Here is an 18,126-nt window from a genome sequence, read left to right as displayed (position 1 = left end):
AGAAAGCAGACCGTCAGACCTCAAGTTTTTCCTCGCTTATGACCCACTTGTGCCGCATAAAAAAAAAGACTATGTATAGAAAGGATGGGTGTTTTCAATTTTTTTTATTTCTCGATATGCACAAATGAAATTTTTAAGTATATTAAAAATAATTTTGTGACCACTCAACCAATATTCAACTGTTATATCTTCAGAAAATTGTTTTGTAGTATATGCTTTTCTTGACAATCTTGCTAAATGGCGGCAGAGTTTAGAAAATGTGGCAGAAGGCTTGCTCAACAATCATCGCATTCCTAGCAGAGTGGTAGAGGTCGAAACGTTCTTATAATCTTGATTGCGAGAGGCATACATTTTGATTTTGAATTTTTATGTTGCAGCGTTCGTTGATATATCTAGAGTTAGAAGAAAATTTGGCACAATTAACTTATAATTCAGCATTTTGAAAAAAAAAGTATTTATCTGCCCTGTGGTCCTATAAAGTAATAATAATAATAATTGGTTTTGGGGGAAAGGAAATGGCGTAGTATCTGTCTCATATATCGTTGGACACCTGAACCGCGCCGTAAGGGAAGGGATAAAGGAGGGAGTGAAAGAAAAAAGGAAGAAAGAGGTGCCGTAGTGGAGTGCTCCGGAATAACTTCGACAACCTAGGGATCTTTAACGTGCACTGACATCGCACAGCACACGGGCGTCTTAGCGTTTTTCCTTCATAAGAACGCAGCCGGCGCAAGAAAATAAACGGGGTCGACATAAATTAAACTGTTCTGAAGAAACGTCCTCTGCAAGGTGATTATATCTAGGCAGAAAACCGGTAAGGAGAAAAACGCGCGTTGTGCGAACGTTTCCCCACAGTGCACAGCCACCGCGGTTCGCGGTACAATTTCTTTTCTACTTCCCCGTCTACATCAGCAGTATTTCAGCAGTGTACTGAGCTTTGTAGGCGTTTAGAAAAGCGAGCAGCAGTGAAGCCTAATTACTCTCACCTGTTGCCAGATTCTGAATAGCGCAACTGCGCTATTACGTTGCAGCACAAGTAGCGGCACCTTTACCACCCACCTTGGGCTACGTCCACGAAGCCACCGGGCGAGTCGATTTTCGCAGCTTCGAGAGCGTCACCCAAGCCCTCCGGGTGGTTCACTCTGCCAAGGAAGCCATCCCTGTCGAGTCTCTGACGATCATCGTGCCACTGCTGCTCAGCCTGGTCCTGACGGGGTGCGTGTGAGCCTTCTGACATTTCGCGTGGGGAACGCTATCCGGAGACCGCTTAATGAATTCAACGTAAAAAAATCGGTAACTTTTTTTTGAAGTGCATTACTAATTCGTACAAGCTGTACTATGTCATCACAGGTAAGATTTGAAGGAAGAAAAACAAACATAAGCTTTTGGCGCTTCCTTTCAGTAAAAAAAAAAAGAAGCCTATCTTGCTTGTGCTGTCGAAAGAAATATGCGTTAATTTTTAGAGCTGCTGTATATCCTTGCAAGAAGTTTACAGGTGATACACATTTGAGTGCTACACAGTCGCGGTGCCTCGGGTGGGTGCTCTCCGTGCTAGACAGATTTATGGCGGGCCCGAGAGATGGCGCTTCTGGCGCTAGGTGTGGAATCGGCGGCTTAGTTACGGAGCGAGTCCCTGCACGCACAGCCCCGCGCGGGTATAAGGTGCTGGTGGCAAGTTATACGCTAGAGAGGGTATCACTTTGTTTAAGCTGAGGTACCAATGTTGTTCACAGCTTCAGTTTTCTGCCTCGCATCAGGACTGAAGGTGGTCTCGCGGTGTGGCAGCCTTGGTTGCTGGGATTCCGTAGGCCATACGAGTATCCTCGACAGTAATAAGAAGAACCGGCCGGATGCAGGCATGTGTATGGTGGGCCACATAGCAACGAGAACGTTGGATGCAAAAGCGATGCTGAACTGGTGATGCTGAACAGCTGCCCCGAGTTTCGCAATTTAGGTATATACCTATAGCGTTGTGTATTAGTTTTCTTATAAAAATCTCATTACAAGCGTTTTGGAGAGGTTTCTCTAAACACGGTGTGGCGGCAAAATTCCCCCAAGCAGCTGGAGCTTTCAATTATTTTCTTCTTACTTACAGATCGCTTTAAATTGCAAGAAACTAGAAAGCCTCAAACCTTAATCGTTTCTAATAGATACCCTTTACCTTGTTTTTTGAGCTCTGTATTACGAACGTCTTCCAGTAGAGATTTTTGCAAGCACTCCATACATGAGTGCTCTATGTCCAGCTTGAATGGTCAACATTAAGAAGTTTGGGGGTCCCATGGAAAGAAGATGAACGCAAGAATGCTTCGCTTTAAAACTAAGATTACTTGCACATGTGATTCACTTCAGTGGAATTTGGTTTTCGACTTCTCCTTGCCTATATAAGAGGCATAGCAAGGATTCTTAATTGCCGTCCAGTTATATTTGAAAATTCCCTTATATAGAAACAAATCAAATGTAAGGCATAAGACATCAGAAAGTTTAGCATACCACTAAATCTTCACCATTTAAGGTGCAAGGTTTTAGTAAATTACAAGATGTAGATAAAACCTTTAGAGTGTCCGTAATTCCCACATCGCGTCTCAAAAAAGTGTGGTCGACATCGCAGGTGGTGGTGGTACAAAAGACGCCAGTCGTCATCAACCACGTCAGCGGATTCCCGCACATCCTGCAGAAGCAACTCGTCCCTGCACACACTTCAGGAATCTGATGAAGCAAAACACCGGCGCCCGGGTAAAGCTATACTTTAGGATTTCGCACAGCTAAGGCGTGCAGTCAGCACGAAGAAAAATAGTGCCACAAGTGAAGTACGGCTGGAAGGGGGGGTCACAATTCGCGAAAATTCAATACAACAGGGACACCCACAACGAGTTTAGCAGGAGAGTTCTAACTTCTTTGGCATGGGGTAGCGGCCCTATGGTTGGCAGCCATCTTTTAAGAGAAAAATTTTGCTTCACACGTTATTAGTGAAGTGTGATATAGAACTGTGATATAGCATTTCTGGGGATAGGATTTCAATGACGTCCTTATGCTGCTGTACGCTTATGCCTTTTCATATCAGACAAGCCAGTTTAGCGTGAATAAACCGTCAGCGATAGCCCACAACTGGTTCAGCAAGTCGACACCGCTGCTTTTGACAAGATGACAAGTTGTGAACTTGTGTGCAGTCGCTCGCTGCCGGATAAACTATTGTCTACTTCCCTACCCTACCTCCCTACGCCCAGTTACACTTTCTCATGCTCTCTCACTGACCATTGTACGTGCCTGCTGCACATGTGCAGAAACAAAAAGAAATCAGCTAAGTAGCACCCAATCATTAGCAGCAGAGCACGGAAGAGGGGCGGACTAATTTCGTTGACCTTTTCTTTGCGAGGCTGCGCTCTAGATAGAAGATTCTACCGGCTACGGTATGGCTATGGCATTAGTCAATACTGCCGATTTGTTGCTCTAATTTACGACGAATAAAAGAAGAGCGACGTCTTAGCTGGTGCCGTTTAGTGTAAGCCATATGGCTGGCACTGACATGCAGGACAAATTGCGTAAACACTTTATCAGTACGAAATGACCGGCGGCGCAAACAAGGACACTAACAAGAAAGAGACACCACATGCTCACACTACCAACTGTTTATCGCGCGGAAAGGTGGCTTGTTTAAACATTCAGCTCAAGCATGTAACATCGCGTTATCGCTCCAGACCCAGCACGTGGAAAAAAAAAACATCAACATCAGGAAAACGAACAAGAAAATTTAACCCCTGCAGAAAAAAAAGTAACAGATTCTGATAAAAGGAATTAAAAAACTTAAAGGAGGGGGCCATCTTTTAGAAAAAACAGCGTCACACAATCGTAGCTATAGCAGAGTCCTACATGAGACGCAAAAGTGGTCAGACACTAAAAAACCAATAACAAATAACAATCTTAGCGAAAGCAGATTAAACAAATGAAGCAAAAGCTGTCAGAAACCGAAAAACTGCAAACACTATACAGATAAACTCAATAAGTTCAAGTTCAAGTTCGTCTTTATTTACATCAGGAAGATGTAGGTAGGCCCTGACAGAAAAGTGATAAAAATTCACTTGAAGGAGTCCGGGCCCCTTCTACAAGGCAAAATACAACGAAAGCAACAGAGCTTGGTTAACAATGACGAGGTAGAAAAAAAAAGTTAAGAGGCGCTGCGAGCATATATTGTTAAAAGACAAAGAAAATAACTTATACGCCCAAAACAAGAACACTAAAGCTTTTGTACGCTTTTTATAATATGACAAACTGATTGATAGAATCAAGTACACATATTAAAAAAAAATGCTTGCGTATGTCAGCACATTTATCAAAAGGGACTGAAAGTCACCGCTCTAAAGCGACAAGAATGTCACGTGGGCTACTTTTTTCCACAGATATTCCTCTACTCAGCAGCTTATTTAATACATGTGGAACTGCAAAGCGTAACATAGAACGTCCGTATTCTGTACGACAGAAGGGAACGCACCAGAATGACTGATTTCGAAATGCATATGTTGGAATAGTGGCTTTCAGGCAGGATAGTTCTAAGAACGTATACTGGTGGTAGCGTATACACTTTTTATATCTCAGTGCTAAATGATATTCATATAGGTCATGAGCTGGCGTAATGTGAAAGCGCGTGAAAAATTCTGTGTGCGCACGGTAATCGACGTTTGCTATGTGCCGGACTGCTTTCTTTTGGAGCATGAATATTTTATTTATGTTGGCCTGCGTTGTATTGCCCCATACTAAGAAACAGTAATTTAAATGAAGGAGGAACAGCGTGTTGTAAATTAGTATTTTTATAGACGTCGGAAGAAAATACCGAAATTTTGCTTGCATTCCTACACATTTCGTAAGGCGACATAGAACTATACTAACGTGAGCGTCCCAGACCATGCTCTTACTGAAAAATACTCCAAGTGTTTTGGCCGTATCTACAATATCTATAATAGAATTCCCAATGGGAAACTGATGCTCTGCCATGATCGCCCTATTTCTCGCTTGGAAAACAACTGCTTTTGTCTTTTTCGCGTTTAGTACCAGGGAGTTTGCTTCGCTCCAGTGTTTGAGGGCATCCAACGCGCTGTTAATGGTTGGGACTAGAAATTCGAGACTATTACCTTTAAAGAACATGCTAGTGTCATCTGCGTAAATTACATATTGAGGCTTATTACTTATATTAACAATGTCATTAATGTAAAGAATAAAAAGTAAAGGTCCCAATATACTTCCCTGTGGGACGCCGGTAAAAATTTTCTGAGAGGAGAGTTCATTTACTATGTGCACACAATGAAAACGATGTTGAAGATATGATTCGATGAGGAGGAGTGGTGTGCCACGTATGCCGTAGAGTTCAAGTTTCTTTAGTAGTTTGTGGTGAATAAGGTGGTCAAAAGCCTATGAAAAGTCAACAAAAATTCCTATGCATATCTCTTTATTTTCAAATGCTTCGAGAATTATTTCTTTTTGTGTTAGAAAAGCTGTTTCAGTGGATCTGCCTTGATCAAATCCGTATTGAGGTGTAGACAGTAACAAAGATTCTAAAAAAAAAACTCCACAGACGGCCGCTAGAAAAGGAGGGCTGAAGAGTCGCACTGAACATGATGTCACAAAAAACTATCCAGAAATGAAACTTGATTTGTACGGAGGGATATCGAAGAGTCGCTAACACAACTGCTTCCCTTCTTTTTAATCATAAAAGCCTCAATAATTTCAGTTGCCACCTGATCGGGACTCCTGCCCAGAATCTGCAGGGGTTGTTCGTTTTCCTGATGTCAGTGCTTTTTTCCCACGTGCTGGGTTCGGAGCGATAATGCGATATCACATGCTTAAGCTGAATGTTTAAATATGCCACCTTTTCGCGCAATAAACAGTTGGTAGTGTGCGCATGTGGTGTCTCTTTCTAGTTAGTGTCCTTGTTTGCGCCGCCGTTCATTTCGTCACGCACCAGCTCTCCCCTCAGGCTGTTATTCGGAAGTTACTTTATTAGTAGTTCGTACTTTCTTGCACAATTTTTCAGACACGATATAGAGCATGGCAAGCCAGCATACATGAAAACGCACTCTTGAAAGCTGTTTTTTTTTTTACTTGGTTTATGGGGGTTGAACGTCCCAAAACGACTCAGGCTATGAGGAACGCCGTAGTGAAGGGCTCTGGAAATTTCGACCACCTGGGGATCTTTAACGTGCACTGACGTCGCACAGTACACGGGCCTCTAGAATTTCACCTCCATCGAAATTCAACCGCCGCTGCTGGAATCGAACCCTCCTCTTTCGGGTCAGCATCCGAGCGCCATAACCACTGAGCCAATGCGGCGTCTGCTAAGCTTCTTTGAGAGCAGGAGCAAAATCTTGCAGTTTTGGTGTACGATTCTCTTATGCTTCAAAAGGCGCGTAGCAAACACCCTAACTTGTATGTGTTTAGACGCTTATGCACTCTTAATTCAATAATGAAATAATGCAAAGAGGGCATTTGTTTTTGGATGTTTGTTGAAACGTGCAAGTATTACTGTCCTTTGCTCTGTGGTAATGTGGGCCACTCAGGCACAAATCGGATAAGTGATTACACCTTATAGGTTAAACAATCAGAAAATGCGCTGTTTCATTGATTTATTTAATAAAGTTTAATAGCCTCTGTTATCACTGGCGATAAGGAAATTTACTTTGCCGTCTTCAAAGTCTTAATTATTATGTTCGCGGCACATTTCTGCCAGTGGTTTGAATTTTTTTTTCTGCTTCGGGGAACGGTGTTTTCCTACCTAATGGTCGAGCTCAGTGTTATACATTTTTTTTATCGCTATTGCAGTGAATAAACAGAACAACTTCAACAAAGACGCATGCTGTTCACTGCCGCTCTCATGTCCAGGCGGTCCTACACTGCGAAGTTACAGACTTGGTCGGCGACGCCATTCGGTGCCGATCCCGAGCGTGCAATTCCCGGCGCTCGCGAATTTTGGGCCAGCAGAGAGCAGAGGTACGTTGTGTCATCGCTTTGGTCAAAGCACTGACATGTCAGCTCCTCTAAATGCCATTTCACATTTACTGGGTCGCTGTAATACCGTGTTTCATCATGTATGCAACGCGCTATAGAGTTTACTGACGAGCACAGCATGCCCATTTCATACCACGTGGCAGTGCGTGCTACCACGTAGCACCATTTCCTGCAGAACAGAGCAATACAACTTGTTTTTCGTTGTGCTGTACAATGAGAAAGTTGGGAAAGCGAAAGAAACGACAATGCCCAGGTTCAACCTTTGTCAGATGCATAGAGCCTAAGGGTGGGCCTGTGGGTCTAATTTAGAGGCTCGCTATTCATTAACAGTGTTCTAGATTTACTAAAAATCAGAAAAGTTCTCTACAACGCCTACGAATTTCGGTGATGCTACAATAGCCTCTCTGCATGAGCTGGAAGCAATCCCCTTCAATTCATTGCTTTGTCAGCGGCTGCACATACGACATATGGCACGAAAGAGAAGGCTCTCGCAGGCGCTAGTGATTCTGGTTAGCTGCTCCCCTATTAAAATCGCGCCTGATTTGCAGGCGCAAGAGCATTTGCACACACATTGGCAGGCTTATCGTGATTGCTGTAGAGGTAGGCAAGTGCCAGACATGTACCGTTCTCAAATTACAAGGTATGGTTTAGTACTTCGCTTCCCATGATTTATGGGCATGCCTTCGGTTTCAACACAAACACCAGCAAATCGGGCAGTGGTGGTGGTAACTGTATCGGATCTGGTAACCAGGGTCCTCAAGACTGGTAACCATGCTGTGGAAGCCGGTCAGCCGGGTGGCTGATATAAGAGCGCAAACGCCCAATAAACGCACTGTTACTCTGCACCTCGAGCTCAGCGGTCGTCTGCGTCGCATGCTATCTTGAACGACACATGGTGTCAGAAGTTCTTATCACGCCCATTCCCCGCTTCAACTGAGCCAGCGCAATGGAAGAACTACCGCCCCCTAATCGCCAACTGCTCTCCGAAGCGCCGGCGGAAAAGTGGAAGCAATTCAGGCAGAGGATGGATTTGTACTTCAAGGCAACTTCGCATGTGAACGGTTTCGCGATTTTAATAATAATAATAATAATAATAATAATGGTTTTATTTGCGCCTAATGAATACATGGCGCGGGAGACCCGCAGTAAAAGCTGTCACAAGCGACAGCTTGACAAAGCCGGAGGCCCCCCCTATACACTTGACAGCATCATAGGCGCAATGAAACGGCATGTCTCATCCAAAAACAAAATAGAACAAAACACGAAAACAACTGCAATTACAATCACTCACAAGAACTACATAAAATTATACAGAAAATGTGGTAGAATGAAGTTAGAAAGCACTTACAAAAGCAATGAAACATTCATGTGCGATGGCAGCGAGTTTAGCGAAAGTAACAGATAAATTAAGCACATTTTGCTTCAAATAAAATTCAGAACAAAGTGAATACAGACAAGCGGTACAGTCAGGGTAAACAACAACGTGACAGAGTAAACAGGAATGGCAAGCGAAGTGTCCTAGTACATGTTGAAATACCGGCGGAGTGTTTTGAACGTCACCTTTTCAAGTTGGATATGTTTATGATTTAAATCATTTAGTAACCGGGGTAGTTTATTCTGTATTGTTTGTAGGCCGTATGTTGTGCAAAACGTCCTTACTTTCCAGAGCTCCGTGTGACGTGTCTGGCGTGTAGTAGTGTTTGGTTGTAACCTGGCTAGACGATGTAGAAATGAACTGTTGCTAGCGTTTTCATTCTTAATTGCCTGTCGGATTAAAGCATCTGTCGGATTAAAATGTGACTTCATGCGCGCTGGCCCACTGAAGGAAGTTTTTCGTCTATTTTGCTTTGCCCATTTAACAATTTGAAATATTAATTTGTATCATTACGCATCAGTTTTTGTTTTATTATCCAAGTGAATAGTAACGAGTAATAGCTCTGTAACTGAAATCTACTCCAACGTTGGCTGTCAACAATGTGTAACTGTTTTGTGAACTCAGGGTGTTCCCGATACACTCTCGCAGAGTTGTCGCATGTGAACAACAGCGGTCTCTCGGAGGACACTGCCTACTTGGCTTTGCCAGAGAACAAGTGCCCATCGGAAGAGGTTCTCGGTGCCTGTTCATTCGACCAGCACCAACAAAACGCTTGGTGCGCCGCGGCAGCTGCTGTCGCCCCGTGCTTCGTATCGCCGGTAGAGCCGCTTCGGGCACCCCGTCATTCGCAGGACGTGTTCGAGCAGCTGCTGAAGGCCTGCAGGCAGCCGGAGGCTGTCGCCTTCTCCGAGATCCTGCAGGAACTGTGAGTTGGTTAAGAGGGCAAAGGGCTTGAAGAAGTTCGGGCAGTCGCCCTTTTTTGAGACAGCTAAGAGTGCACACACAGAGACACAAAGTCGACACAACCGGGAATGAGTAGCGATTGTACAAACCAGACACATCCGTATGGGTACAGATGCATAATAAACCGAAAGAAACAATATTTAAAGCTAAGTGATAACATCAGTTTCATTAAGCGCATGCGCAAGATGTACCAGGGCTGAAGGATCAAGTGTGAAAATCGCAGCGCGTGTTGCGGCCAGGAAAGACCCCAAAGACACAAGATTGTTTGAGGCTGCTCGTATAGAACCTAGCTTACTTTCCAGTAGTAATAACTACAGCGGAGGTGGTCCCTGCTTTTTTGTTTGCGATACATGATTCTCAAACTGTCTGTCGAGTGATCATCCATACAGTGGCCGCAGCAAGAAGGGTTGCTGTTCTATCTTTAAGAGCATGAAATGCTTTTAGCTATGCCTTGCTGCCATCCTCCCTTCCACTTTCCGTTGAAAGTTTGTCCCTAATATGTCGTCATAATCTCTTGCGAAGAATGCATTGAAAACTATACGCTATAGTAAAACGGATTAGATTCAGTCAGGTCCCTCATGTTGGAAATGTCGAAAGTCTAAACTCAAAACAAAAACTAGTTCAGCAATGTAAAAAAATGTTCCTGATGATCGCATTCGTCTGCTCTTTCTAACGATACTTTCAAAAGCAACCAAGTTTTTGAGGTACTTTTTCTTTGTTAGGTTTGGCATTAGTTTTCGCGCTCTAGTGAAACGTCGTGTGCTGTAGCGAAACTTAGTGTGCTGTGGCACAACAAAGCAATGACTTATGCCCGCAACTGAACCGTTTGAGACTACGATAGAAACAGAAACGTATTTCGGACGTTAACTTGGCCATAATCGCTTAAACCACTTTCTTTATTATGGGTGGTTCTTGCATGTAAACATGTGGCGGAGCAAAAGGTTTTCATTCTTTATATTTCAGACACCGCAAACATTTACATTAATGGGACACTAAAAAGGGATACTAATCCAGGCTGGATTGATAACTTTGGGGTTTGCTGATAAGTCATGTTACAACTCATAATCTTTGTAAACCAAAAAATTGAGTAAAAATGAGGTGCACGTGGGGCTGCTACTTAAATGTTTGAGCAGCGGCGACGAGTGACGTATTCGTGAATTTTTTGAGAACAACACTATTTCGCCGTCTCGATGGGGAATTACCGTCGAAATACGATAGAAGCAGCGCGGTGAGCTTAACCGGCCGTACGAAGAGTCTCGTAATCAAAACAACACAAAAAGATGACGGAGAGAAAGGTTAATCGCAAACACGAGCGCCGAGTCTTTCGCTTCATATTCTGTGCACTCGGACAGCGAGTAGCCGTTTACGCAGCAAGTTCAGAACCACTCCCTCTCAACGCATTCGCGCTGTGTGTGCTAGACACGCGGCCTGCGAAGCGGTTTGATTCCCCCTTCATCCGCCGAACTGGCTACTTTGCATAGGCTGCTGGCGTTATGAAATTCCAGAGTTTGTTTATTTTTTTACCTTTAGTACGTGCTCATGCTTTTACGGGCATGCCATATGCACATCAACCGCGTGTGAAGCGCTACACAAGTGTGTGGACTTCCACGTTTTCTGCGCAGTGGAAAAGCGGATATGCTTTTAGATGTGCTGAAAAATACGCGAGAAGCACCATATGCATGCACCATCACCTCTTATTTGGCTCATTAAAGAAAAAAGTTTTCCAGTGCTGGTTATCATGTAGTACGCAGTACTGTGAGACGCCGGCACGCAAGTCAGGATTTTCCGCGTGAGAAACGTTGAACCAGCTGACGCGTGTTCGTCATGATTGTGCGTTAAATCCCTTCCGACCGCTACAGCCAGCAGGCGGCAGACTGCAGTTGGGCGCTGCGTACCGTGGTTTGTTTTCGCTTAAGACTGACAGGCACCAATTCACAGACGTAAAAGTCACAACTTCCACAGCAAGTGAATCACAAGCGTTCTCTGCAATCATACTGCATAGTTATTCAACAAGCATGCAGCCATCGACAGTACTGTGCGCTGCTTGATGGGAAATACGCGTGCAATGTTTCACTCAGAAGTGATGTTGAATAAAATACGTTAGAGCACGGCTGCTGCTCGCATGTTATTGAGTATCCCTCGAAGATTTCGTGTGCACTTCACGACCGCGAACAATGCACCCAAGACCACATGCTCGAGTTATTCTCGCCGATGTACACATGCATCAGCACGATCAGCAGTTTGTTCTGCAGTCTCCGGCTGCTCTCGGTAACTTCATGTAATTTTCTTTCGCAGCAACGGAGCCTATTTCTACCGTATGCGCACGTCGCATCGTGACGCAGACGCACGTGATGCAGCGAAGAGCCCCATCGAAATAGTTCGGGGAGGGGGGGGGGGGTGGCGAAGGTGGCCTGCAATCCCACTTTGCCGCAGATGAATTTTTGAGTTTTCGATTTCCGGCCGCGTTTCCGGTCTTTAGAGGACGGCATAAAAATAACTTCTTGGCAGTTTCTTTTTGAAGGTGCTTCGAACGTGGAGGTGTTTCGGAATTTTCATTTGCTGTTTTCTCAGCAACGCAGACACCTTTCGCGATAGAAAAGTCATCGGTAGCGTTCCCGGGGAATTATCTATCCTCTTGCATAGTTTGAGTTTTTCAGTTAGCGTCCCTCTCAGCCTGATATATCATAAGCTGAAAGCGTGGCATAGTTCATGCGCATACTGCTGCCGCCAAATGATAGGAGCCAGCGAAACTCGCGCTTGAAGAGTGGTGGCGGAAATTCAAGAAACCCTTGATTGGACTACGTTTTATTCTCAGTGAAGTTAGGGCACGACTAGCGTCATAGCCACCAATGTTCAACAACTATTTATCTGACCACCAGCTACAAATCAAACTGCTTACAGATGGCAAATTGGGCGAATTGGAAAAATTATTTTGGCAGCGCAGCGACAGCAAAACAAAAGCACAAATTGTGTTCATGATTACATCACTTTTCTCGTCTAACCGTTTTGGTGTCGTTATGAAATGAAGCTACATTGAAGAATAAATAACCAGCTAAATCAGCCCCTCACCATTTTAGAGGCACGAGTAGAGAAACACTCCATGCCTGCTGATTGCGCGCCTAGGTTAACAATCCTGACAACCATCAATGTGGACCCAAATTTCCTCAGACGAGCTGAAGTAGGTTAACAACTGCTCCTGAGTAACTAGAAAGTTTGCGAGTGCTCCTACACGAGATAGCACTTCATGCTTTAGCTGGGTGATGAGGTGGAGCAAATTCTTTATACAGATAGGCCGGGTTTCAAGGAAGATAAAAGTTTCTCGTGATAATGTATGTCTGACGCTTCCCTGATGCCAGCATTCCTTGTGAACTTAAGGGATTCTACAGAAAAGCTTTGGCTTACTGCATATAGACTGAGCCAGAAATGAGCAGTATTAAGCGGGGTTCCTTGTGCGGGGAAGTTACTTGTTCGAGAGCCCAAGGTGTCGGCTCAGCTCTGAATAAGTCTTCATCGAATTGTAGAAAATCAAAAATCGGACGATCACTCGCGATCGTTAACTTATTGCATAATTATGCCGCTGCACACGATGCCAGTTTTGTATATTAACTCACAACCGGCAGCACCAGAATAGGAAGGAAAAGCAGTTGACATTAGCGAACCTCCACCCGAATTCTTAATAAACTCCATATTCTTCGCGCTTAGTAACTGCCCTTGATGACAGAAAACCTTGGCTTTCGCACACAAGGCCACCGAGACGGGTGATGTCACGGGTACGAGCAAGTGCCGGAGAAATCTAACGGCCGGGCTGCTTTAATCATTCGATCTCTAATTGGCTGAATCCAGCTCTGGCTTCCTCTATTGCCACCTGAATGATATCTTGAGTATATTGGCTTCGTACCTTTGGCAGGTCATGGCGCTGGCTTCCGCGAAAGTTTGCTCTGTATGAAGGACGAAGATATATGCCTTGGTGCCACTGTGCAGCGGTGTTGAGACCTGCGTGAAGCTCCACGAGAGCGAGCACGCTGACATCTTCCGTGTGTCCGGTGTCCGCTGTGCACCGATGGTGCTCAAGGTCTTCGACTGTAGCTACATCGCGCGCCACGTGCGGTGCCTCTGCAACGAGATAAACACCAGCTGGTGAGTCTATAGGGCTGCCCGACCGAAATGTGCCCCTTTGTGTGCCAGCTAGGATTACAATACAAGCTTCAACAAGGGGTCAGAGGAAAACAGCCCGCTGACCTGTGCTGTGGCAAGACGAGGGGTCTTCGCCAACGGCAAGTCGTCCAGTCGAAACGTTGTTCAGTCTACTCTTTTGTCGCCGTGTGCTGACCTTTTTGTGTTCTCAAGAATCTACTCTTCCCTGCTATTTTCCCCGTGGGATAAACCTAACCGGCCGAATAAAGTAATTTCAGAAAGTGGTCGATGTCTTGCACGCATAATTTCTCTTATGTTGGTCACCGAAGTTGACCTCTTCGATTCAGACAAATAGAGGTGCAGCTTAGCGCCTTACTGCAGTGTCACTTTCCTTTAGAATGCCTCAAGCGGATTCAGAATTTTTCAAAATCAAAGGGGGATCCAGAATTTATTCAAAATATGCGGAGTTCAAATTTATATCACGCTCAATCCACATGAAAGAGCGTGCACTGAACGAGGACTACCGCGCTCTACGTCACCAACTTGTTAAGTTGTCCAGAAACTGCCGAGAGCTTGAGAGCTTTCATAAAAGGAGCACTAAATAAGACACCGTGAAGATTCTCTTAGCGGCTGTCACATCGGTTAAAGCTCTGTCAGAGGCTTCACATTTTAGCGCCGGTGATGCACTTGCCACTGCATTTAGTAGGAAAAGGCAGGAAAAAATAATGAAGCTCAAGGAGCAAAACATGTCGAATCCCACTGTCGGTGTGAAAAAAATTGAAGGTGCACTTATGTTTTCTCATCTTTCGAGTACCGTTGCCTTCTCTGTTACTTAATATTGTAATAATCATTGATATTACTTATTTAATTACGTAATTGCTCGATCAAATAAATAATACTGTACAATTAACAATTACTTGGTTAAAATTTAAAAAAAAAGGAATAACTGAATTAATCGATCAATGTAATACATATTTATTGCATACCTTCAATTATTAATTACTTCTAATATTAATCGATTACTTGATTATTATTTTATTGTTTTCTCAATTCTCTAGTGATTACTTCTAATCCACCAATATCATGAATTACTCGGATTATTTAACTAAATTATATGAATTCTTATTTAAATGGTTTTTAGTTAGTAATTCTACCACTTATACCTTCCATGAAATTCTTATTAATCCTTACAAATCATAATTGCACTCTTACCGGATGATCGACATTTCATGAAGACACGCTGTGTCCACAGCCCGTGGTGACAAATTCTGTACACGCCACTCATGAGGCAAGAAATACTTTCGCATTAATACTTCGTTAGTCGTGATAAAGCTGCGCATTCGAGGCAGTCATGCGAAGGAGGAAGCAGCTATCAATGTATTTCACGTTCCGTTTAGGTGCGTATTTCGCGGTCTTCCTGAAATAATGACAACACTCCTGCATGTCAGTCTCAAAGTGCTAGCAGAGCCTTAAGGGCGGCGGCACTCACCGGACTGGTAAGGCCAGTGGTGTATTGGCCCTTTTCACAACATCGACGCCGAGATGTAGTCAATGATGGATATGCACGCGGAACCACATCGTTTGATCAGCTCCTTCAGTCCGTCGCCGGCGCATTCTCATGCTGTTGTCATGAGTTTTGCTGTAAAGTATAACGTTTAAGCGCTGTTGCATAGATGTCTCCACGACAACGAATAGATATGCCGCTAAGTGCCGTTGCGACTCATCTGGTGTCATTACACCGAGAGCGTGGGAAGGTGATGGTTCCACCATGACAGCACAGTTCTTGTTCGGTACTGAGCCCTTATCTCTAAGCTGTTTATGTGACTGCTGTAGAATGGCTTGTGTAGTAAATATGAGTCACTATTTTTAACGAGCATCTCTGAGTATTCCTGACTAACGGGCGCATTTCAAGTGCGAGGAGTTTTGCACACGACTCATTCTGCAAAGGCAAGCGTTATTTAGGCACTCGTGTATCGTGATATTGTGCTCTGTTATCAAGGAAAGCGGGTGCGGGGAGCGGATCTCTTCGCGCGATGCGGTTTTAAATCCTCCTCCCGGCTGTGACGCTTTCTACTTATTTTTTGAGTAGGGTGTGGCATGAGTGAACACAAAGCGCCTCAACGAAATCCCTGTGCTGTAGCGTAAGAAATTTCCACGCAAAGTGTAGTACTGTTCTCACTATAGCGACTTACATTTCTGACTAGCAGCCAGTAAACGTCTGGTCCAAGCAGAGCATTGCGGCAGTTATAGCCAAAAATATTAAGCCATCGAGACATCTATATACTTGGCCAATGACGGTAGGCCTTGCGGATGCGTACTTCCGATCCGTTTTGCGCGCGAAAGTCGATTTTTCTTTTCAGCGGCCTTTCAGCGCAGCAAAAGCCGATGCATCCCTCACCATGGTAGCTATGCAAGAATTTAATGAAAGGCTCATTAATGAAGTTCAAAAGTAAAAGGTGCTGTGGGATATGTCCTACACGCACTATACGTCACAAGAGCGTCGGAATGTCGCCTGGCGCCTCATCGCAGCGTCCCTCGGGCGCGCTTTTCTGCGTCACGTGACTTTGTGTAGTCGACTAAAAATAAAATTACCAAATTATATTTTTTTAATGTTTTTATTGTGTTTTATCTTGTATGAAGCCTTAAGAGCGTTGTTCTACGCGTTAATTAACGCAATCGAGCAGCGCTGAAAACGCGCCGCTAGCCGACGCCGAGTCCCGTCGCTTCGTGCGGTTTGCGCCAGCGGCATCGATGGGCGACGGCGGCGTCATCCCGCGACGTATCGCGGAGTATCGCCTCAGGCGGTTACCGCTTGAACCCTTACGTCGATAACAGCAGATAGCAACTGCTGCACTGTGTTAAGGCTCGCGTGTCATCGCCTTCCTGTGATGGCTGTCCACAAGGAAGCAATTTTCTTTGGCTAATCAGCTTACTATCGAGCTATACTTCTTTTCTTTTTGTCCTGTTTCGTGTTTGCAAAGTCGGCCCTCGCGCTGCATTCGGGTTATTACGATAGAAAGTGGAACTGTGGCTGTTTTGCCGACGGCGCAAATCCGCGGCCTATGCCACGTGGTCGAGCGCTACAGTCGACCGCCGGGACTGAAATTTCCTTTCGAGGAAGATACCGAAACGGTATTGAAATATTGTTAACGAAAGCTATCTGTGGTTTCACGAGCCGTGCGCCAATTTTAGTTCCTTCATCTTTTTTAAAGGCAAGAGGGGTTCAAAAATATGTTTGCACGCAATGCAAATATTCAAGTGGCAGCTGAGAACTGCTGTCGGTAGGCTCTATGCATGTTTTACTACGCCTATTACTCGTAAGACGCATCTTTATCTGTAACCCGCCGCGGTGGCTCAGTGTTTATGGCTCTGGGCTGCCGACCCGTATGACGCGCAGTCGATGCTGGCCGCGGCGGGCACATTTCGATGGAGGCGAAAAGCTGGAGGCCCATGTACTGTGCAATGTCAGTGCATGTCAAAGAACACCGGGTGGTAGAAATTACCGGAGCCCTCCACTGCGGCGTCCTTCATAGCCTGCGTCACTTTGGATTGCTAAACCCGATAAAACCAACCAAACCAAACACCTTTATCTGTGAAAAGGTTAGCTCTTTTTTTGTTCTATTATTATGCTGAACGAGATCGACTAGAACCATTGCGTCCTCACGCTCGGATGGCGGCACTGCTCCAAGTATCGCTGATGCCCACATTCATGCCGTTCCCCTGCGCAGGAATTGCAGGCCCAAGATTTCGGACATCGGTACACCGTGCGGGGATACGACTCCTTCGTCGACTGCGGCCGGCTCACTTTCCTTGATCCACTGCCCAAAGCGCGGGTGTGTTGCTTGTGCCACGACGTGCTGCCGGTCCAGTATCTTGCTCCGTGCGGCAATGCCGTATGCGCCAGCTGCCTGGACGTTTCCATCAAAGAGGCCCCCGCCAAGTGCAGGGAAAGACGGGAAGGCACTTCGCCCGAAGGCCATGCCAAGTTCAGCATGCGTGGCGTCACGAGACTTGACTTCAACGCCAAGGACCTGGGAACTCTGCGCGTCTACTGCCCTAACATCTGGTACGGCTGCACGCAGAGCAGTGAGCTTCGGCACCTTGAGGAGCACTACTTGAAGAACTGTCCTCACCACCCGAAGATGTGCTTCCACTGCCGACGGGAGGACATCCCGCCTGGTGACTTCGTCCCGCACATCTACAGCTGCAAAAGACGCCAAGAGGAAGCAAGAAGCGTCGACCGCCAAAGCCCCCCTGTCCAGCAGTCGCTGTCCGAATCACGTGCGAGTCAGACTGAAGACGAGCACTTGTGCGCTACGCAGGCCCTTCTCGCCGAGGTCACTGAGCGTGGTGGAGAGGTGCATCCTGAGCCGGTGGAACACCTGAATCAACTGGCCGCAGACATCAAAAGAGCTCCCTGAGGTCTCCGGGACTCGTGAAGGCGCTACCGTAGGCACGCTGTCCGAGGGTCCTGCAAGTCCCAACGAAGTCTCTACCAGAGGCGAGCGCCCCTTGGAGGACCTGTTTGTGGGGAAGCAACAGCGTTGATCGGCCGGGGCTTCTTCGACCGTCGGCGTCTACTGCGCTCTCTGAAGTACGCCTGTCTTCGTTTGCTTCGACTACTCGCCCGAGACTTCCAACGCAGAAACGTCCGAGGCTCACGC

At 45.5% G+C, this 18,126-nt stretch overlaps 1 protein-coding gene and 1 long non-coding RNA gene across 2 annotated transcripts; both read left to right on the top strand.

The window, feature by feature from the left end:
- The first annotated feature begins 1,034 nt into the window (after positions 1-1,034).
- On the top strand, positions 1,035-6,959 carry LOC144105653 (uncharacterized). Its single transcript, XR_013308849.1, has 3 exons — positions 1,035-1,212; positions 2,606-2,730; positions 6,865-6,959. It is a non-coding gene; the product is annotated as an uncharacterized LOC144105653 (long non-coding RNA).
- A 648-nt stretch (positions 6,960-7,607) lies between these two features.
- LOC144127885 (uncharacterized) lies at positions 7,608-17,883 on the top strand. Its single transcript, XM_077660863.1, has 3 exons — positions 7,608-7,630; positions 9,014-9,290; positions 17,191-17,883. Exons 1-3 carry the CDS (start codon positions 7,608-7,610, stop codon positions 17,881-17,883), a joined length of 993 nt encoding a protein of 330 aa, XP_077516989.1.
- Positions 17,884-18,126: the final 243 nt, after the last annotated feature.

The sequence above is a fragment of the Amblyomma americanum genome, chromosome 1, assembly GCF_052857255.1.
Source record: "Amblyomma americanum isolate KBUSLIRL-KWMA chromosome 1, ASM5285725v1, whole genome shotgun sequence".
Taxonomy (NCBI): domain Eukaryota; kingdom Metazoa; phylum Arthropoda; class Arachnida; order Ixodida; family Ixodidae; genus Amblyomma; species Amblyomma americanum.
This window is presented reverse-complemented; position numbering and strand designations above follow the sequence as displayed.